The sequence below is a fragment of the Spea bombifrons genome, chromosome 2 (genome assembly GCF_027358695.1).
Source record: "Spea bombifrons isolate aSpeBom1 chromosome 2, aSpeBom1.2.pri, whole genome shotgun sequence".
NCBI classification, from domain to species: Eukaryota; Metazoa; Chordata; class Amphibia; order Anura; family Pelobatidae; genus Spea; species Spea bombifrons.
The window spans coordinates 20,831,016-20,855,213 of record NC_071088.1 but is presented as its reverse complement, the minus strand read 5'-3'; the positions used below and the strand labels follow the sequence as shown (position 1 = coordinate 20,855,213).

At 41.3% G+C, this 24,198-nt stretch overlaps 1 protein-coding gene across 2 annotated transcripts in view; it reads right to left on the bottom strand.

Annotated features, from left to right (window-relative positions):
* The window catches only part of SEZ6 (seizure related 6 homolog), a 234,025-nt gene that overhangs the window by 32,478 nt on the left and 177,349 nt on the right, over positions 1-24,198 (bottom strand). For both annotated transcript variants that reach the window (XM_053457055.1, XM_053457056.1), the window contains exon 5: positions 218-403. In XM_053457055.1, the coding sequence (XP_053313030.1) occupies positions 218-403 (186 nt within the window). The remainder of the gene's footprint in view (positions 1-217; positions 404-24,198) is intronic.

The window sequence follows — 24,198 nt, the reverse complement described above, 5'->3', positions numbered from 1 at the left end:
GATTGTTTTAAAAACAGTGCTACATTGCATAGACCATACAAAATAAACGAAACAGATTAATCTGACCCGATACTGCATGTTTTTACTATAAATTTATATCTTTACATACATTTGCATCATTACAATTACCTAAAAGTTATTTTACCCGATTTAATACACTCTAATGACTTGAGTGCGGCCTCTGTATGATTTGGGTCATAATAAACATTGGACTTACGTTCACATTGTGGAGCTCTGTTGTTCCAGAATGGCCTTGTTGCATTGAGACATGTTAGTACATGGGCACCACGAAGCTTGTAGCCTGTATTGCAGTAAAAATATGCCTCTCCTCCTGGATGCAGGCTGGTTACCGACACATCCCCATATACTGGTCTTTGAGGGAACCCACAGCTGAGCAGGTAAGCTGCAAGAACAGAAACAAAACTCAAATCAATTAACTATAGTTTGAGCAGAACTACAATAGATAATAACAACAATGGAAAAGAGGAAATTGATCAGGTCGGTGGTGGTGAAATATAAAGATCGTTATATGGGCCCATGTGACATACATAAAAAATATTCAAATTAAATGTAAAGCATATATATTCAGCTGTAAAATGGGAAAACAAAAAAGTAATCAAAAAGATTATCCTCTCATAATCTAATGCATGTTACTTATACTACAAAAGTATACATACATACATACATGTATACATATTACATTTAGGAAAATATTACCGTATTTGCTCGATTATAAGACGAGGTTTTTTTCAGAGCAAATGCTCTGAAAAATACCCCTCGTCTTCTAATCGGGGTCGTCTTCTAATCAGACCTCAAATAGAGGTCTGATTAGGAGACTAAGATCCAGATCCCCCACACCGCTGCAGGGGACCTGGATCCTCCTGCCCCCCCATCATACACACACTTACCGGTGCTTCCTGCTGTGTTGCCGGGGCAGCGGCTTGACGTCTACGCGATCTGCGTAGACAACGTCCGCTGCAGCCGGAAGGAGGTGTGGCTAGCAGCGGGGGTTGTCTGCGTCCGTCGCGTAGACCTTCCCCGACTGTCAGAGATCAGAGCTCCCCGCACCGGTGCGGGGAACTCTGATCTCTGACAGCCGGGGAAAGTATACGGCGACGGACGCATACAAACCCCCGCTGCCAACTCCACCTCCTTCCGGCTGCAGCAGAAGGCGACGTCAACCTGCTGCCCCGGCTGGAAGCACCGGTAAGAGAGGGCTGAGAGGGGAGAGAGGGGGGAGAGAGGGGTGAGAGAGGGGGGGAGAGAGAGAGAGTGTGTGTGTGTGTGTGTGTGTGTTAGTGAAATGGGGGTATAGGGTGTGTGTGTGTGTGTTAAATGGGGGCATAGGGCATTTCTGGAGTGGCGTTAAGGGGGCATTTAATAGAGCACTCTGCCTCCTGAAATGCCTTATACCTCCCTATATGGCACTCTGCCCCATAATATGCCTTTTAACCCCCTTAATGCCAGAGTGGCATATAGGGGTATAAGGCATTTCTGGAGGCAGAGTGTTCTATACAATGCCTTTTAACTCCCTTAATGCCACTCTGCCTCCTGGAATGCCTTATACCTCCCTATATGCCACTCTGCCCCATAATATGCATTTTAACCCCCTAAATGCCAGAATGGGATATAGGGGTATAAGGCATTTCTGGAGGCAGAGTGGCACATAGGGGGTCAAAAGGCATACCATGGGGCACAGTGGCATATAGAGGGTTAAAAGGCATATCATGGGCCACAGTGCCATATTGGAGTGGCAAGCCTGGGGGCAGATGTGCGTAACTGGGGGACAGGTTGGAAAATACAAGAAATAAAAACAAAAAAATTTTTTTTCTCAATCATAGCTTTTATTAAAAAAAATAGTTTACATGAATTAACATTTACTGGTAAAACTTTTTTCCTTTGGGGTCGTCTTATATTCAGGCTTTTTCTTTTTTTCCTAAGTTAATATTCAGATTTTGGGGGGTCGTCTTATAATCAGGGTCGTCTTATAATCGAGCAAATACGGTATATAATGAAATATTTGGTAATGAGGGTCTTGCTAAGAATGGTTTGTATACATCAGTATATTTGGGAGAAGGTTCCAAAATAAAAAATACATATACATTTATAATTTTACTATCACTCAATGGTGTAGTGATGCCTATTTTGGGGGATCAGCTCCCAATGCATACGTCCCTAGGGTAGGTTTTGGTTTTGAACACCAATGCACACTAGCTGGCTAAGGGAGAAATGCTTAGCTGCCTAAGGGAGAAACATAGAAACACTCTGCAGGAGAAACATTTTCAAAATTGTTTCTATGGTGTTGCTAATACGCTTCCGGCACCCTGTACTAGATAATGTAACAATTAATACATTTTCCAAAACATATCAACAGTGAGTTTGGCAGATATCCAAAATTGCTGCAATTATAATTACACATAGAAGTTTGCTTAGAATTATGTAGTAACAATAGAATACAATGTGCATCGATATTCAGGAAGGAGGATGCCAGTCCATAGGGGCCCTGGTAAGAGAGGATTTAAGTTTATTTAAGCCAGAACAACACTTTGTACACGGTTTCATACATGTGAATACCAGCAGTGTGCGGCATTACAACAATCCAGTGCTAAGGGACAGGAGCTTATTTATAAAAATGAAGGCCTTTCAGAATTTGGCCAACCTGGGGACATTCCTTAATCATACAATATAAACAAAGTTTAAGTGAATAATCCTTGCATTTGCATGAATCCTCTGCAATGAAGTTGCAGCTATATGCTTAATATATTAACTTGTGAATTTACATACACATAGGGGCACATCAATATGCAAAGTAAGATGTATGAGATATGTATCCTGTTCTTCCCTAAAGGGTTAATAATACTACAGCTGTACAATATGGCATCAGGTCTATTTCATCCCTGCTGAACAGTGACAAGAAACAAAAAACCCCAGAAATGAGTATGCTCTTTAAATACCACCCTAGGGTGCCCTGTAATCATTGAACTGTAACTGTTTGGACTGCTTCTGCTGCCACATTTCCTGCCCTCTCTTAAGACACCCCGGTGTGGTTAAGGCATACGGTGGAGCGACGTGATGGGACGCAGCCTGCATGGATTATAACAAGGTGTATATGGCTGCCAGAGGTTCCTGTGCATGAGCTAGAGTGATGAATTAGCTGAAATAAAGTTATAATGCCCCATCTCGATCTTGCGATGGATTTCCTGGGATGAGAGTTTGGCACCACTCATTAACTCACAGCTTGATAAATTAGCCGTGCTGCTTGCCTAATGGGACCCATAAAATATTTCCTCCGGTGTCTGTGCCACTTGTCTCCGAAGCACAACAGATAGCTGTGCGAGAGGGGAGAAAGCTTCCCAGGGAGACGGAGAGGGGTGACGAGTAATTGTGAGATCATTCGTTCACCTGCTTGGCTGTTTATAAGTGATATATCTGTAATTATCATTACTGCCGCTGCAGAGCATGGAGGAGAAGGCTTGTATGAAAATCTGATTACTGTACACGTCCTTCTTGTGGGGGAGACAGGGAGGTGAGGTGTATTATCCCATTACACATGCAATGCTCTGCTCTCCTTCCTTCCCTCATAATAAAAGCAAATTACTTACATTATAAAAGATATCAACTAAACAGCCAGCAGAACTCTTTTTTTTTTTAAAAGGTTGTTCTGAAAATTTGATAATGGGAGTACCTGGTTGGAAAAAAATCATTAATGATTGGATACGGCTTGAGAAGCAGAATTACATTAGGGAAAATATATTTTGTTTTAATTGCTGCAACAGACAAAACATTGGCAGTCTAATTTTTCTACTTGCTAATTAGCATCCACAATTCTTGAATTTTGTGAAGAAGTGGCATCTACGTTTATTATAACATCTAAGTGTATATTATGACATATATTATGACATATATTATGACATCTAAGTGTATATTATGACATATTATGACATCTAAGTGTATATTATGGCATCTAAGTGGTTTCAATGTCAACACACATGGCTCATTCACTTTCCCCAGTCCACCGTAGTGTCCATTCTGTTAGGGATCCTACAGGAGGAGTCACCTTTGGAACAGTTTGATAACATACTATTGGCTACTAGAAGTTCCCTTATTGGATTGTCTTCCCCTACATTGTGTCTTCCATCTCAGGAGGATACCCCTGAGGTCCCAAAAGCTTACGTAACTTTTTTTTTTTATGTTGGCTTGATAAAATGTATCAACTTCAACTAGGCTCAATTCTCTCTTGGGCTACTACTGCTACTTGTGTTGCCTTAAGAAAAAAATTCCTTTAGTGGAACAATATTTGATTCAAATAGGGGAGCTATTTCATTTGAAGATGGTTCTATTTTTTTTAACCACATGGAAAGAAGTAAGCTGTGTATTGTATTGTATTTTACTACAAGCCCTACAGGTAGTACTGCTAGTGCTCTAGAATTCTAGATCTATCTATGACCTGCCTAGCTAAGACCATCATAGCAAAACCTATAGTCATCAGATCTTGTTTGCCACAAGAACAGCGATTGACTTCATATGTGTAGCGAGTAAAACAGGTATGAGGGAGACCATCTAAAACTGAAATGCAGTAGTCAAGACAAAAGATAATGCATGATATGCAACTAAGTGTGTGACTAATTCATGCATATTTATTGTACCTGTGGGGTTTAATTAAGATAACTGTCTTAACTGCTTCTTTAAATAGGTGTAGATCTGGGCAAAAATGATCTGTTCTTTTGCAGGCAAAGTAGAACCAGCAACATGACAACAATTAGTTATATACATGTTGTTGTTTAGCAATTAATCTCTTTTGCACTACAAAAACTGCAATGAATTAATGGCTAACTTAGAAATGCAGAAGTAATTGCTATAATAACTTCTACTATTAAGGAACTCTATCTATGACTATAAATCAGGCATTACTTAGTTCTGCACATTTTCTTTTCTGTTGCAATTATACATGAGACAGTTTGCTTCCTTAATCACAGTTTATCTGACATCACTAGGTCTAGAACGACCATAAAAATGGAAACACATCCAACACAAATATACGCCACAAAACCAGACAATTTCTACCTCACTCTGGTCTTCGTCAAGCCAGGAGCCGGCAAGACCCAGCATTTTGGCCACTGTGTGCTTTATTTATATTGGCGCCATGTACAATAGCTATTTGAAATGATTCGAACCATCCTCTACTTGTAGGGAGTTAACCTATTCGGGAAGGCAATAGAAATAATGTAGGAGACATGGCTCTGCAAAGAGGAACAGTTAATCCATTGGGCAGTAGAAGGTCTGTGCTGTGGACTGGCCCATCAAGCTGCAGCTCATCCACCTTATGGCGTACGTCAGAATTTGCTGCTTCTGAAAATTCTGCCACTAGTTAAAATATTCCAAGCACAATATCATCAGAGACACTTCTGTAAGATAGATACAATTCTTTTGCTTAAAATCTAATTTTGACAATAATGCCACACAATTCAGCGGAGCTGGAGAACAGAGAATACCCACGCAGTAGGTTGCTGTCTTCTTGGGCATCATCACTAATGAGTACCTGATCTCATCATGCACCAGGGGTCCACATGGATTATGCCCCTTAGTAGAACAAGGCCCAAGATAATGCCATATTAATAGGCACAGGTAATGCTGTAAATGCTGTGTAAAATAAATTTTGTTCAAATATCCATCAGCTACAAACCGTATGAATTTTTTTGAACGTTAAATATGCACTGACGTGCAAGCTCTTGACTCAGCTTTTAAGAATCCTTCAAACATCTCAGTGTAGATCACATGCAGGTGTCCTAGATCTGCTTATTATAATAAGTTTCCAGATCCATCCTGCAGACAAAATATGACATTTTTGTCCCTCTATGCACACACAATATACTCAGATGAACCTTGTGCAATTCCACGGATTTGATGAAATGACATATTCAATTCATTTAGTTGTACGGGGATTTTCTGCGGATAAGGATTGTATCGAGGAATCATCCAGATCTGCCATGGGCCGAGAATCAAAAGGATAATTCACACATCTCTGATCATCAGTGACAAATGTGGATTTGTGAGCTTCTGCTTTGCAAACATAACACATTCACGTTTGCTGTATGAACTAGCTGAATGTGTCATATTTACTGATGGTGAAAGTAATGATTAGCCAGTGATGCGAACATCCAAACAGGAATAGCTTGATAACCTTTGCATATGCATACAATAATTCTTGATAACACCCTTTAATATCATACCATTTGTGCATGTACTATTATTGTTTTGTATCTCTCTTTACATTTCAATGTATAAACTCATTTCTGGTCTATAAACAAATATATATATATATATATACTGTGAATTTTATGGGTGTAGAACACTGTGATACACTCATACCCAGCAAACATTTAGAATTTGGGGAAATAAGAGGAAAATCCAGTGACATTGGAGAAACAGAAGGATTTGGAACCAAAAGAGGGACTGTCTCTTCCAAAGAGTGGCGTGTATGAAGATTTTGCGTCAGGTAGGTAGCTTGTTTAAGGCACCATCTCTGGTCAGGAGATGGCAGTAGAGCACAGTGTGCACGGACAATGCCAATGTGTGAAGAAGCTCAGGATAGCTCATTTATTTGGCGGTACTACTTGACCCATGAATCAGTATTAAATTCTTTTACACTTATGCTAAAATCTATTGCGGCAATAATAAATGTGTAACCTATTATTGCGAATGCTTACTACTTCACTATTGTGGTTACTAAAGAAACAGAGTCCTAACGCATTTTAATTGCATGTTTTGATGAAAGAGTCTGCTTAAAATGAATATGTTATACAAATTGGTTGTACCTTTGAAACAGTAAATTAAGCAAATATATACTTAGCCATATATATATATATATATATATATAATTAGCTTCAACAGACCCAAAATATTTTCCAAAGTTATACAATTAGCTTATACGCAAAAGACTAACTTTTATATACGGATATACGGACTTAAAGTATCAATTAGCATACTAACAGTGGATTTTTTTAATAAAATTATCCAATGTAGTCTAACAACGTCATTTTACATTACAGCCCAGGATATATCTTAGCTTTACTTTCAAACATTAGTGTTCAATGACTGAAATGCTGCAGTACATAGTCCACAGTGAATAGAAATGATATATATATATATATATATATATATATATATATATATATATATATATATATATATATATATATAGTAACCATAGTAGAATCCCTTTAGTAAGGCAAACAGGTGGCCTTTCCAGTGTCACAGAGGATAAAGACTAAACTTGTGCACAGCTGCAAAATTTATTTAGACAATATTTCCTTTACATTTTTTTCTGCGTTTGTTGTGGAAAACGCATTTCATTTTCAAAACTTTCAGTTCTGATGAAATTAGGAGTCCTTTTTTGATTCAGAAACTACATTCAGGGACATTCCCAAAGGGAGAGATCCTTGACACCTTATGGACTCACCTTCCACCTACAGCAGCAGCATATCATGAATGGGCCAGAGTGGGCCCTTGACTGGGTTCCAAGCAGGGCTAAGCCTTGTCAGCATTTTTTTAATAAGGCAGGGGAGGGGTTCATCGAGGGTTATTTAAGGGGTGGGCGCCACTAGGTTAGGCGCCATTGTGTTGTCACCTTACCACTCGCTGAAGATCAGCAGCAGCAGTTGTAAGGCATGTGGCCTGGGCAGCCACTGGCAGATGATGGGCACATGCATTTCCTCAATATTTGAAAACGAAAAAGAACCGATCTTCCAGAGTAAGGGAGAAGATAGTAGGAGGACAGTATAAGAGTACTCTTATAGAGTAATACTAACGTAAAACAGAACAAAAATCCTGGTCTCTTAATGGACATGCAGTTATATGATTTGTTGTAGCTCCTTTTATATCCCTTGTATTGTCTACATTTCTGACCTACAGCCTGCCGAAGACAACATTCAGCTTGGATGGGATAAGTCCAGCTAAATGATTAATTAACACAGCAGCTCAAATAATGTGTGGTTGATTGTAGACTCTGCATGCACTACTTAGTAAGGGCTAACATATATTTACATCACATAAATGATCAAGTCACTGGGAAAATGATGTCTAAATTCACTGTTACCCTAGGTGACCTACTGTCAACATGTGTTATTTGGAAACACAAAAAGCATCTTCTAATTAAAGAAGCCCAGGGGCATTAGCATCATCACCTTTGCCGGCCCTCCCTGTCTAGTTCTAGCAGCCACATTTTTACAGATAGATTGATCTATCTTTCTTCACCATGATGGAGTTAATTCACCCAGATAGAAAGCGACCGAGTGGCAGTGCCACACCAAGTGATCAATGATCCTCTTAAACCTTCCTTGTTGGAAGATGCAAGCTAAAAGCTAGGATGTCTCTGCATGTCAATGTGATATATTGATATTTATCCAACCAGGTTAAACACTCAATTGAAAGCAGCCTACGGCTCAATAAACACCATTAGGCGGAAATATCCTTACAAATGCTGTAACAAGGGAACAAGTGGGAACAATCTGTGTGTTTTGTGTGTGTATGTATATATATATATATGTATATATACACACACCGTATTTGCCAGAATATAGGCCGCACCCCCCCACACTTTAAGTCTTAAAAGTGGGGGTGCGGCCTATAATTGGGTGCCGCCTATATTCAAGCCAATACGGTATATATATATATATATATATATATATATATATATATATATATATATACACCTTTAAGAAGCCTGTACAGAGCTCACCAGTCCCTCTTTGGGACTTTTATCAAGGGATAAAATAATCAATGTGTATCTACTGTAAGCACATCTTATCTGTATATCATGGAGAAAATCCTAAATAAAAAAAACAGACTACGTGGGTAGTTTTCATTAAATAATTTAGTTATGGTTAAAGCTGTGACATCTTTATGCCTAATGACGAGACAGCTTCCCACATATGTGGCTATAAATGCCTATGCACCGACATAGCTGGCTTCTTGATCATTCATTTGTCTTTACTGATTGTAATGCGCCCCACTAGCTGATCATTGCCCCATGCTTAAAACATTTCCAAACCAATTTTTACATTTTGAATTTAAAAGAATAAGGAGACAAAATAAACCATCATTAATTGGTAGATATTTGTAACATGGGAGATCCTGGTGATTACAGCTATTGCTGTCCAGGCGTTGATGAATAAAATATAAGCAAGTGCTATTTTTAATTACTCACAATCAGAAAAATGAAGCCAAAGATGGGCCTTATGGAATGTCAACAGATTTAACTGTGGAAGAAGCCTAAAATCTCAAATTTCACAAAATATTTAGGAACTCAATAGTGAGTTAAATGTCGGGTCCAAGAGAAGGAGAAAATGTCAAGTACCACAGCTGGAGAATGTAGTATACAACTTGTGTTGTGGAGTGTTATTAGGAACATGGAAACTAAAGTTGAGGCTAACATAAGAAAGCATTTTGTTCTACACAATTTATTATCGTTTCCTGTAGATATATTGTACATACCTGGTTATTGGGGTGTTTTGTTGCCTTCACAGATATGTGGTCGTATTAGTATTGCTCATGCATCCACTGAATATATGAAATGTTAATGTATAACATTAATATACCTGTCTCTACTTATTGGTGTGTGATAAGGGCAATAATATCCCTGCCTTATAGTGTAATACATTGTGTAGCTAGGGGAGTTAGCTAGTGTTTTAAAAAGTGGCACATAACTCCTCTAACCACCTGAGACAGTAACATGTGCCCTGGTTATGTTACTATGGTCTAAACCAGTATAATCACCAATAGAGATGCAAAAGGCATTGTTCTACTGTATCGACCAGGCACAGGTAATGTTCACATAACAGGAAACAATGTTACCGGGGCTGGTCCAAGACATTGTGATGCCTGGATCCAAGCTAAAGAAGCCTATAATCACAAACCAAGGAGTGCAGCTGATTCAGCTCTCTATCTGTGAGATGGATGAAGGAGATAAGTTTGATCTGGCAATTTTACAAGATCATCAGAGCTGCAGCAGCCAAACCAGTGACAAGAGAATGGCAGATATACACACAAATGGCACAAGAGCAAAAAAGTTCCCAAGAGTCATGCAGCGCAAAGCATGTGAGGTATAAAAGGTTAAATATGTTGATGGATTTAATACATGACCAAGAAATTATCGGATTAAACTTTATGCTGCATCGTGTATTAGTACAGACCTGCAAATAGAAATAGACAGATGTACCTAGGTACAAAGACCATTGCTGTCCAACTGGAAATCATATATATATGGGTTTGTAAAATGGGCCTAGCTTTCAATAGTCCCACACTAGATCAGCCCAGAAGAAGACATTCGTTAATACACAATACTATAATGGCTTGACATTTTAATGCAATACATGATATTTCCTATACCTGTTGGTGGCAGCCCTACCAACCTGACTGGGCACATTTTGTCTGTTGATGACAGCCCTTACATATATCTCCATCATCCATGGATTCCATCACACACGGCAGTATGACTTTGCCGTTCTTAGCAATCTAAGAACACGTAGCAAGCCTCCTGGTCTATCGTATCTATACGATATTTAATAACCAAGTAGAGAAACTGAATAATATGCTGTTGACTCATAATGTATAGTGGCATTTTTTAATCTAAGCCTGGGGCATTGCAGCACCTGGGCCATTTCACCAAGGGCCGATCACCACTTTTGAGCTTGCAGCAGTTCCTATCGGCTGGTTGGGTAGATCAAAGATTTCCCTTGAAACTGGACCAGCTGAACGACGGAGGTCTTTGCAGTCCTATGAGTATCATTTCTGTTAATGCAGAGCATTGGAATAGAAAGTCAAATCCCAGCATCTGCAGAAGGAAGACGTCTGAGTGATGCATCTGGGGGCCTGCCCTGGGTGAGGAGCAGGGCATCAACCTCCATATATAAAATACTTATAACGTGTATGGACTAATAAATCTAAGAACAATTATTAATTGTAACAGACATTTTTATAGGTAAAGGATATCTTTAATGCTACTTGGAAAGAGTGATAAAATGTTCTTTACAAATGCTTACAGGTATATGACATTAGCCCTTTAAAAAGTAAGAGTCACTGGAATGCTTAATGGACAATGTAACTTGGAATGATTCGGTGATAAAGATGTTTTACCCTATTAACCTTTACACACAGCTTCAGTAAAGTAGTGTAATGTTATGTTACATACTGGTGCCAGACACCATAAATTTTCATTTTTTAATGTTGCATTCTGTCAATCAGGTTTACTATACTTTAAAAGTGTTGCCTAACTACAAGTCCATGCACAAATTTGTCCCCCTGGTGCGATTTATATCAGTTGATGCAGCATGCTTTAAAGGAACTTTTAATAAACAGGAAAAATAAAGTAAGTGTAATAAATAACAAGTAGTGGTAAAAAATAATTTTAGTCTAACAAAGCTGGAGACATCAGTACCATAATTTACTTTAGAGATCAGACCAACTGTCACAAAGATTTATGTTTTTATTGTTGTCTTTTAATGAGAAATTATTTACAAAGTGCAAATAAACAATGATAGAAACCCATGGAAACTATATTTGCTGTAGTTAGACCCCAATCTGCTTTCACCCACCTGATGTGCTTGGGCTCGGATGGCCATTTATCAATGTCCTTAGCACCTTTAGGTCTGTGACAAGTATTTTGAATGGTGGTCTATTCGAAGAAGTTTAATAATTTGTCAGTTTAATGAAGGAGTGTGAAGCTGCCAATTCTTGACTGATTTAAAGCATTAATGCTATGTTTTACTGTGCCTGTCGCTCAGACATAGAAGAAATATGTGATAATGATTTCTTAATGTCTAATTTGATGGCCTGTACCTCCTTCTTAATACACCTGTACTTTGTCTATAATATATTGCTCAACTGAAAACTAATTGCATTATTTCTGGGCACCACATGGAGAGGTGGATTTCTAAAACCCTTGAAGCACTCACCCATTGCTTTTGTCTTCTGGGTGGACACTGGGTATCTGCATAGAGTAACAACACCCAAGTGCCAACCACATTTGGACCAGATTGGCTCTAAGACAAGACTTTGTTGCCCTGGTTTGATTTGCCATCCTTTGTTGCTGAACATGCAACATTTCCACTGGGGACATATGTAATAAGACACGGACTTCTAGTTTACCAATTATAGAGATACAAAATGCATTGTTCTACTGCATAAACCAGACACGGGTAATGTTCACATAAAAGGAAACTCACAGCTAGGAGGACTCATTTACTGCTCGTCACAGGACACATCTTGTATCCTTTAACATACTTTTACTGCAATAAAGTTTGTATTTTTTAGAAATTGTTTTTGGGTTATCTGCCATGGTCCATTGACTTGAGGCTGAATGGATACCTCCAAAAAGCTGGAGGAATGGCTACCTGGGGCCCTCTTTTTTCTGGGGAGGTGGCTTTGTGGGGGTATGGTTAGTCAGATGTGCAGGTGGGGCTAGTCCTCCATGGGGCAGGCGTAACTGATGGGGTAGTCGGGGCTAGAGCACATAGGGGTGAGGGAAATGAGCAGGGAGTGGGCAAACACTGCTCACCCTACCAGAAGAAAGAGGAACGTGACCTGTAGACCTAGGAAAGCAGCGTTTCACCCGGAGACTCCGAGTCACACCTGGAGAGTTCCCAGCTACGCTATACATATATACAGTGTACATTGCACAAAAGACGCTCTAAGGGCCACATGGAATAATACGTATATTGCCAATAGACTGACAGGGCTTTCTGAGAAACATTGTTCAGTGCGTGTTAAGTGTTTCCTTGTTAGGCGCTTCAGCGTATTTCAAGTATAACACAAAACAACTTAGTTTTTGGCATATTTTGATTAAATAGCATATTTATTTGACTGTGAGATAAAAATGAAAAATGCATCAATTTTCTATGAAATTGTAAAAGCTGGGTGCAAAATGCAAGTGACTAAATTCTGAATTCAAGCATACATCGTATTTTTTTCTTCAATGCATTTGTAAATATTTAATATATTGCCATAGGTGGTTCATTAATAAATTAGATGTTTTTCTTAAATCAAGGCCTTGTCTAAATATACCGTATTTGTAAACTGTTTTTATTTTCCTGTTTGTATACAATAGACATTTGTGCAATATTGGACCATGACTTGAGTGTTATGAGAAACCAATAAAACGCACCCACAGAAATATATGTAGTAAGACATGGTGTGGACACATGAGGACAGGGCTGTTCTTGGCATTAGTCATTCCAGACAAGGCCTTGGGGTGCCTAAATCACTGGGCAGTTGTTGGACAGTGAGACCCTGTCTAAAGTGACAGCTCCTGGGCCACTCTATAGGGACCCAAAATTGCAGTCCACTCCCATTGTTCCTAATTTCTAGGACTTCTGGATCTTTGCTGGGTGTGAGTTTATCACAATATTCTACAGCCCTAAAAGACACAGTAATATTTAACTAAAACGGCAAGTCAAAGCAGGAAAATAAACAATAATTTTGTAAGTATATGGTGCCATCAAGAATGAGTAATAATAATACGGTAATTTAAATGAGGTGAACCAAAGGTTATTCATACCTGGGATGCCATTTGGCCTATGATCGGCCTTGCTTGAGGACTGAAAGGTGCTGTGCCAAATTGAAAAAACATGTTTAGGTTATAGCACGATGCACTGCTATCTACTCATATACTTTGTTATTTAAATACCACCTGCCCACCATACCTGAAGAGCCACTGTGTGGTTCTCAGCTGTAGAGTCTGTCGTCTTTGGGACAGTCAGGGTGTGTGTAGAGGTAAGGACTGGGCATGGTCTAGGGACGGGACCACCAGGCCACCATACCCAAAGAGCCTCTTTGCAGTGCACAGGTGCTGGGAGGAGGTCACGTGGCAGCTACAATGGGGGTCTGTGCAATAGCACAGTTGTCTGGGACTGTCTTGGAGCTCCCGAGGATCTCCTCAGCTGGCCCATGATCTCCACTGACCGAAAAGACAGGACAGCGGGGCGAGTCAGTGGAACTGTGACCAAAAATCTATACTATCCTGCAAAAACTGGTGCACTTAGTATGCATAAAACATATGAATAAACCCTAATCAACAACCAGAAAGAACACCAATGAATATTGCAAGTGAAAAACCAAGAAGAGTCTAATGAGAGCTTCACGTATGAGTTTAACCCTCACCGGGTAAAAAAAAATAAATTCAGCAGCCAGCTTTCATTCTGGAAACACAATCAAAATGTAACCAGGGACGAGAACCCAGCGCATAAGCACTCAGTGTTCTACACACCGAACAGCTGGAAATGGCCTTACCATGTGCAGCTGCTGTTACTAATGTGAGTATACTGCCAGCTTCAAAGATGCATGCGATGCTTAACCCAATCTATATACAGCGATTTGCTATGTGCCGGGATCCAATGACAAATCTCCCAACTTTGTAGGTAATTATAGTAAATAATCACCTAATTGCTCAGGCCAATTTTATTTCCATTAGCGTCTGCATGCAGAGTGTGCGCATTTAACCTGAGATGGCACATATTAACTTCAGCAGGATTACATTGCTTTCATTTATTTAATTGCCCACAGGTTAGCAGTCTGGAGTTGCAGGTGGGATCTTTGGATCTGATGTCCCGTGAGGTATTCAGATGTCGCCTGGTGTGGCACCCCCGTCTGCTGTCTCATATTTACAGTCAACATAACATTTTCTCTGTAAAAATCAAATCGAGATTACCTGTATCTAATGATGAATCTGCACATAAAACCAGAAAGGATTGCACCCTAAAGGAAAAAGTTCAGGGCAACTATCCTACAGCTTGAAAACTGAATAACAGTGAAAATATATATAGATATGGGTACACAATATGAATACTTAAGTAGCTACTTATGAACTGCTGAAGAAGTACGTGTTTTATGCTTTTAGCTGGCCACAGAGATTTAAAGGTCAACAATATTTTTCTATGTTTTTTTTCTAAGGTCTTAACTTCAACTAAACTTACAGTTTCCAATATCAAAACAAAATCTGTGTTCAAAACAATATATAGTAAAAAATGTTGTGGGGCAATTCTTTGATAAGAGTGTACAGAGAAAGGACACAGCACAGGAATGGTTTATAAATGTTGCATAAATATAGGTTAAAATATTTTACTTGAGAAACAGAGAATTTGAGAGCAGATAAGAACCCTTCAGCCCATCTCGTCTGCTCAGAGATGTAGAGACTCAGACCTTAATAAGTCCTTGGTCTTGTGCTGGATTCAGGATAGCTTTATGTCTATACCATGCATGTTTACATTTCCTTACTGTGTTAGCTTCTACCATTTCTGATAGGAAGCCGTTTCATTGTCGTGGTTGGGTCAGTGGAGCGTAGCGACAGAATGACAAAAAGAAGAGCCTGGGGTTCAAAAGCAGGCAGTGGTTTAATGAAGCAAATGACACCAAGGTAGGACAGGTAACGTAAAAAGCAGAGTCCAGGTGGTAGCCGAGGTCAGGGTAAAAGACAACAAAGTCCAGGAACAAGCCAAGGTCAGAAGACAGGAGGTCAAATGATAAATAGGGACACAAAAGGGACTGTAGCTTCAAGGGAACAACTGGTAGGAGTACACAAGGTAAACCACACAGCATGCAACAAGCAAGCACTGAAGGCATGGTGTTTGGGGCTTTTATAGGAGGTGAAGGAACTACTCCAACTCCTACTCCCCTAGATTGCCGCGGACCCAGGCGGCGACAGAGGGGATGGTGCTGTGCGAGGGGTAGCCGGACGATTCCCGTGAAAGGTAGGAGTATTTAAATGTCATTTGCAGACATATAGGGCTGCAACAACTAATCGATAAAATCGATAATAATCGATAATGAAATTCGTTGGCAACGAATTTCATTATCGATTAGTTGAATCGATTATTATCGATTATAAAATGAGGGTTTTTTCAGAGCAAACGCTCTGAAAAATCCCCCTCATTATATAATCCGTTTAGTCTGACTCACCGTCTCACAGCAGCAGCTCCTACTTACTCCCCCTCCCTGTAATCACTGTGACAACTGGCCCCGCCCCTTCCTTCTCCAGGCCAGAACCACATGGCTGTGACACTCATCTAACTGTAAGTATATGTGTATATATATATATATATATATATATATATATATATATATATATATATATATATATATAATGTGTATGTGTGTGTATATATATATATATATATAAAATGTGTATGTGTGTGTGTATATATATATATATATTATATATATATATATATATATATATATATATATATAATGTGTATATATGTATGTAATATATATATATATTTGGGCTACTGAAAGTTAGGGGAGGTGGGGGTTAATTTAGGGGCAGTTATGGTTAGTGGGGTGTTTAGGGTTAATTTAGGGGCAGTTATGGTTAATTGGGTGTTTAGGGTTAATTTAGGGGCAGTTATGTTAATAGGGTGTTTAGGGTTAATTTAGGAGCAGCTATGGTTAATGGGGTGTTTGGGGTTAATTTGAGGCAGTTGTGGTTAATGGTGTGTTTAGGGTTAATTTAGGGGATGCTGTGGTTGATGGGGTCTTTAGGGTTAATTTAGGGGATGCTGTGGTTAAGGGGGTGTTAAGGGTTAATTTAGGGGCAGTTATGGTTAATGGGGAGTTTAGGGTTAATTTAGGGGAATCTAAATCCTGGGGCAGTGAAGTGACATATCTGGGGGTATAAGGCATATACAGTATATAAGGCATATGTGGGGAGGGCAGTGTGGCATGTCTGGGGAGGACCTAGTGGTGTATCAGGGTGTATAAGGCATATCTGGGGGTAGAGTGGCATATCTGGGGGTAGAGAAGTGGCATGTCTGGGAGGCAGGGTGGCATGTCTGGGGAGGATGGAGTGGGGTATCAGGGGATATAAGGCGTATCAGGCACAGTGGCAGATGTGGGAGGCAGCGTGGAGTGGCATATATGGGAGGCATTGTGGAGTGGCAGATGTGGGAGGCAGCATGGCGTGGCATATGTGGGGAGGGCAGGGTGGCATGTCTGGGGAGGATGGAGTGGTGTTTCAGGGGGTATAAGGCGTATCAGGCACAGTGGCATGTGGGGGGTAGAGTGGCGTGGCAGATGTGGGAGGCAGCGTGGCGTGGCAGATGTGGGAGGCAGCGTGGCGTGGCAGATGTGGGAGGCAGCGTGGAGTGGCAGATGTGGGAGGCAGCGTGGAGTGGCATATGTGGGAGGCAGCGTGGAGTGGCAGATGTGGGAGGCAGCGTGGTGTGGTATATGTGGGAGGCAGCGTGGAGTGCTGTGGTAGGCAGCGTGGCATATGTGGGGGGGCAGCATGGCATGTCTGGGAGGCAGCGTAGCAAGCCTGGGCTCAAATGTGCATATATTGGGGGGCTGGTAGGGAAATAAAGACAAGAAATGTATTATCAAAGTTTTTTTATTCTGCTGTTTGTATTTAACATCATTTGTTTAGTAAATTATTTTAAATGAAAAATTTACATTTTTTTTTATCCGATTAATCGATTAATCGAAAAAATAATCGGCCAACTAATCGATTATTAAAATAATCGTTAGTTGCAGCCCTACAGACATACATAGCACTGTAGTGACCTCACCTAATGAAACATCAGCGTCACCAAACCCCTCATCCTCAGGCCATGCTCCCTCAGTACCCACACACTGACTGGGTCTGAGCACAGGGATATAACATAAATGGGACTGATGGTAAGTGTAAGGGAACAGAAGGGCTAGTGACTAAGAGTGAGCAGAAGCAAATGAAAGCAGAGTTACAAAATTACACATGCACGCTCACACACAATTACACATCCATGCTCACACACACACACACATACATACAGAGATCCATGCTCTCACACACAATTACACATCCATGATCACACACACACACATACATACAGACAGGCCCGGACTGGGACAAAAAATAGGCCCGGGCATTTAAGCCTGAGCAGCCCATATTTATTTATTTATTTATTTATTTATTGTTAAAGCCCACCCTTCATGTACCATCTTTGCATTTAATCATTCAGACAAATCATTAACACATTCATTAATGCAGTCTCACAAATCAAGCAATTCATCCTCACATGAATTCATTAATTGTCATACGCATTCACACAATTCATCCACACATTCATTCATTCTCATACGCATTCACACTACCCTCTCATCATCTTATCTGCCCCTTCTCACTATGTTCCCCCTTTTCACTATGTAACCCCCTTCCCCACTTCTCAATATGTACCGCCTCTATCTATCCCCTCTCCCCCTTTCTCACTATCTAACCCCCCTCTGCCCCTTTTCACTGCACCCCCCTCCCTCACCCTACTTACCTTGTTGCCGGAGCAAGCAGCAACTGCGACCGCGCCTGTGGCAGGGCAGGATTGACTTAGGGGCTGATGGAGCTGCAGCTCCAGGCCCCCACCTTAAAATAGGCCCAGTCAGGACCGGACTGACTGGTCCTATATGGCCGCATTAACGCAGAGCCCCTTAAGCCCGCCGCAACTACCCCCTCCTAACTATCTACCCTCTCCCTCTTTGAAGTTCACTTACCTTTCAGAAGTCCTGTGGTGGGGGTGCAAGGCCTCTGCCTCCCAGCTCTGCCACTGTATGGAACAGTATAGAGTGATGGGAGTTATGATGTACTTTTAGAGCAAAATTAGATCATGAAAAAGACATTGGAAATGGTACAGCATAACACCCATCACTCTCACGCATTTACCAATCCACACATATACCAATCCACACACATACCAATCCACACATATATACACCAATCCACACATATATACACCAATCCACACACATATACCAATCCACACACATATACCAATCCACACACATACACCAATCCACACACATACACCAATCCACTCCACACATATATACCAATCCACACACATACCAATCCACACATATATACACCAATCCACACACATATACCAATCCACACACATATACCAATCCACACACATATACCAATCCACACACATACACCAATCCACACACATACACCAATCCACACACATACCAATCCACACACATATACCAATCCACACACACATACCAATCCACACATATATACCAATCCACACATATATACCAATCCACACACATATACCAATCCACACACACACTAATCCACACACTAATCCACACACACACTAATCCACACACACACTAATCCACACACACACACTAATCCACACACACACACCAATCCACACGTATACCAATCCACACACACATACCAATCCACACACACATACCAATCCACACACATACCAATCCACACACACACACCAATCCACACATATACACCAATCCACACACATATACCAATCCACACACATATACCAATCCACACACATATACCAATCCACACACACACACCAATCCACACACATACACCAATCCACACGTACACCAATCCACACGTATACCAATCCACACACATATACCAATTCACACATATACCAATCCACACACACATACCAATCCACACATATATACCAATCCACACACATACCAATCCACACACATACACCAATCCACACATATACACCAATCCACACACATATACCAATCCACACACATATACCAATCCACACACATATACCAATCCACACACATATACACCAATCCACACACATATACCAATCCACACACACACACCAATCCACACACATACACCAATCCACACGTATACCAATCCACACACATATACCAATTCACACATATACCAATCCACACACACATACCAATCCACACATATATACTAATCCACACATATATACCAATCCACACACATACACCAATCCACACATATACACCAATCTAGGGCTGAAACAACTAATCGATAAAATCGATAATAATCGATTATGAAAATCGTTGGCAACGAATTTCATCATCGATTAATCGGATCGATTTTTATCGATTACAAAAAGAGGTTTTTTTCAGAGCAAATGCTCTGAAAAACCCCTCTCCTTATATAATCCGACCTCAAACAGAGATCGGATTATAACACCGGAATCCAGATCTCCCGCTACGCTGCAGGGGACCTGGATTCCCCTCACTGTCGGCCGGTCTCTCACTTCCGTCTCTCTCCCCCTCCCATCTGCCTCCTCCCCCCTCCCATACATCACTCTGCCTCTCTACCCGGCACCGTTACTGAAGGCACTTTCACTGCAGCTTCATAGAAGCCTCAGTGTAAGTGAAGGTGAGTAACGGAGTCTGTCTGTGCGATGCAAACCCCCACCGGCTGACAGAGAATCATCCTCTCTGATAGCCGGTGAGGGTCTGCATCGCACAGACAGCCTCCGTTACTGCCCTTCACTTACACTGTGGCTTCTACGAAGCTGCAGTGAAAGTGCCTTCAGTAACGGAGCCGGGTAGAGAGGCAGAACGGTGTATGGGAGGGGGGAGGAGTCAGAGGAGTGTATGGGAGCCACTCTCCAATACACCACCTTGGCTCCTCCCCCTCTCATACGCCACTCTGCCTCTCTACCCGGCTCCCTGGTGTCTTGTCAGAAACGGAGGTTCACAGGAGGCAGAGTGGAGTATGGGAGGGGGGAGGAGGCAAAGTGATGTATGGGAGGGGGAGGAGGCAAAGTGATGTATGGGAGGGGGAGGAGCCAAAGTGATGTATGGGAGGGGGAGGAGGCAGAGTGGAGTATGGGAGGAGGCAGAGTAGCGTATGGGAGGGGGAGGAGCCAAAGTGATGTATGGGAGGGGAGGAGGCAGAGTGGTATATGGGAGGGGGAGGAGGCAAAGTGATGTATGGGAGGGGAGGAGGCAGAGTGGTGTATGGGAGGGGGAGGAGGCAGAGTGGAGTATGAGAGGGGGAGGAGCCAGAGTGGTGTATGAGAGGGGGAGGAGCCAGAGTGGTGTATGGGAGGGGGAGGAGCCAGAGTGGTGTATGGGTGAGTTATAGTGGTGTATGGGGGGTATTATGAATTTTTAGGGCATATAGGGGGTATAAGGCATATGGATATTAGGCATATCAGGGGGGCATAAACATATCTGGGGGTAAAAGGTATATCAGGGGGCTCAGTGGCATATAGGGGGTATAAGACATATCGATATTAGGCATATCAGGGGGGCATAAAACAAATCTGGGGGTAAAAGATATATCAGGGGGCTCAGTTGCATATCACTGGCATATAAGGAGTATAAGGCATATCAGGGGGCACAGTGGCATATCAGGGGGCACAGTGGAATCTGGCATATAAGAGGTATAAGGCATATATGGGGCAGAGTGGCAAGCTGGGGGTCAGATGTGCATAACTGGGGGCAGTTTGGTAAATAAAAAATTTAAACAAGGCTTTTTTCTCAGTTTTTATTAAATATGAAAAATAGTTAACATATGAATTAATATTTACTAATAACTTTGTATTAAAACCTAGTTTGAGAAACACCTTGTTTGGGTTCTTGTAGCTTTTATTATTATGTCAGTAAAATAAGAAGGTGAATAGAGAGGCCATTGCAATAAAGAGATGAAAGTGTAAATTGTACGTTTTTTATTGCAATTTTTCTTCAATTTAAAATAATGTATTTTTTTATCCGATTAATCGATTAATCGACAAAATAATCGGCCAACTAATCGATTATTAAAATAATCGTTAGTTGCAGCCCTACACCAATCCACACATATACACCAATCCACACACATATACCAATCCACACACACATACCAATCCACACACATACACCAATCCACACACATACACCAATCCACACATATACACCAATCCACACACACATACCAATCCACATATATACTGATCCACACATATATACTGATCCACACACATACCAATCCACTCTCACTTAATGCTTTCCTACCTTTCCTTTCTTCTTTCAGCTTCTTTTCCTCTTCTTCAGTTCTTCTGTCTTCTTCCTGGTTCAGAGGGCACGGACAGCGGTGGGCGCGGCTTCAGTGTTGTGCGCCGGGATCTGAAAACAAACCCCGGCGCACAACAGCTGTTGCCACGCGGATCACAAGGGAGCGGTATCGGAGGTCTTTAACAGACCTCCGGCTCCCTTGAGTGATTTTAAGCCGGGTTGAACCCGGCTTAAAATCACTCAAGGGAACCGGAGGTCTGTTAAAGACCTCCGATACCGCTCCCTTGAGAGCCTGCTCCTCCAGCGGCGGACATTACTGTCCGTCTCTGGAGGGGTGCCGGGTGCCGCAAGTTGGCACCCCCTGATGAGCGGCCGCCCCCTGGAGTGTGGCGGCCGCCCCCTGGAGTGTGGCGCCCTGTGCGGTCGCACACCCCAAAGGTCGGCCCTGCCTTAAGGGGCCGGGAAGCCCCCACCAGGGCCGTCCTTAGGGGTCTGCGGCCGCACAGGGTTTAAATTAAAACATCGGGGTTTTTTTTTCAACTTTATTTAACATCCTCCATGTTAAATAAAGTAAAAAAAAAAAACCCTGATGTTTTAATTTAAGCCCTGTGCGGCCGCAGACCCGTAAGGCCGGCCTTGGTGGGGACTTCCCGGCCCCTTAGAGTGGCGGACCCGGTCGCAGTTGGTAGGGTAGGGGCCTGGAGCTGCAGCTCCATCAGCCCCTAAGTCAATGCGGCCCTGCCGTGGCCCGGCCCACCGGGCAAGTGCCCGGTGTGCCCGATGGCCAGTCCGGGCCTGCATACAGAGATCCATGCTCACACACACACACACAATTACACATCCATGCTCACACACACACACACACACACATACATACAGAGATCCATGATCACACACACACATACATACAGAGATCCATGCTCACACACACAATTACACATCCATGATCACACACACATACATACAGAGATCCATGCTCACACACACACACACACACACACACATACATACAGAGATCCATGCTCACACACACAATTACACATCCATGATCACACACACATACATACAGAGATCCATGCTCACACACACACACACACACAATTACACATCTATGCACACACACACACACAACTATGTATCCATGCACACACACTTATACATACACATCTATGCGCACATATATATATCCATACAAACCGGACTGGTGCGCTACAAGGAGACAGGAACAAAAGGGTCGCAGGAGTCGCCCGTCGCAATTGGCTACATTGTTCTAGCATTCTCTAAAAATGTGGACAGCTGAGTTACACATTCTTTGTGGGATGCTGCATATGCAGCCTTGTTATGGACCTATCAGGGAACCTTATCTACAACAGATTTGAAAAAAGTTGTTCCCTGGTATTATTACAGAATTTATTCTGCAAACACAAGAAAATGTCTCAAAATGTTTTGCAATTTCTGTTTATGGTTTGCTCTAATGCCAGTTGGAATCGTAGAGTACACTTTTCACAGCAAGAAATTGTATTACTCTATCAATAACTGTAAAATATCTTGTGAACTACATTGTAAGATTGCATTACATATATTACATTTGTTTTTTGTTATTGAATGAAAGTGTATAGGATGCACAGGAGAGTCTAGTCTTGTCAAATAGCTGATTATATCATTAGAAAACATTTTCAACCAGTGAAATAGCCACTGACCACCAAAATCCTAATATGTGTCTATAACTGTCTCCAGCTACTGTCTGTGGTCTCTTTTTTCTCTCTATGCCTTTCTCCCACTCCCACTGACTTTTCTAAATCTAGTACAGATGTGTGTAAATTTAATATATTTATGCAGTATTCAAGGAACATTTGGGGAAGAAATCAATGGGGATTCAAAGCTCCCTAAGCCTTATGAGTTAATCCACTAAGAATTTTTATGTTGGCTGATTTAATTGTCTTACAGTCATGAATGATTCTCTTGACACCTATTACCATAATTGAAGTGAGTGGCAAGGCAGTGTATTTTAGAGTGCATAGTTAGCCAATACATCCAACAAAATAACTACTTTTTAGGCAGCCAGCCGCCTCAAGCTCATTTTTAAAATATATACAAAAATTCATTTTGTGGTTGAAAACAGAGAAAATAATTTTCCAACATCAAAAAAGAAAGAATCAGAATTGTGCTAGAGGCAATGCCAATACTTCTATTCCTAAACACTGTGCATAGAACAAATAGAACAAATGTACAATAGACTCTAATGTCTACTGTTCTAGAGACATCATCCATGAGAGGAGGCATCTAGAACCTGGATCTACATCTTGAAAGTCATATCTTTTGAAGGCCAGTGAGGTGGCAATCTATGGAATTAAGCATCACCAGACTTCATATATTTCCACCTTATGGTGCCAG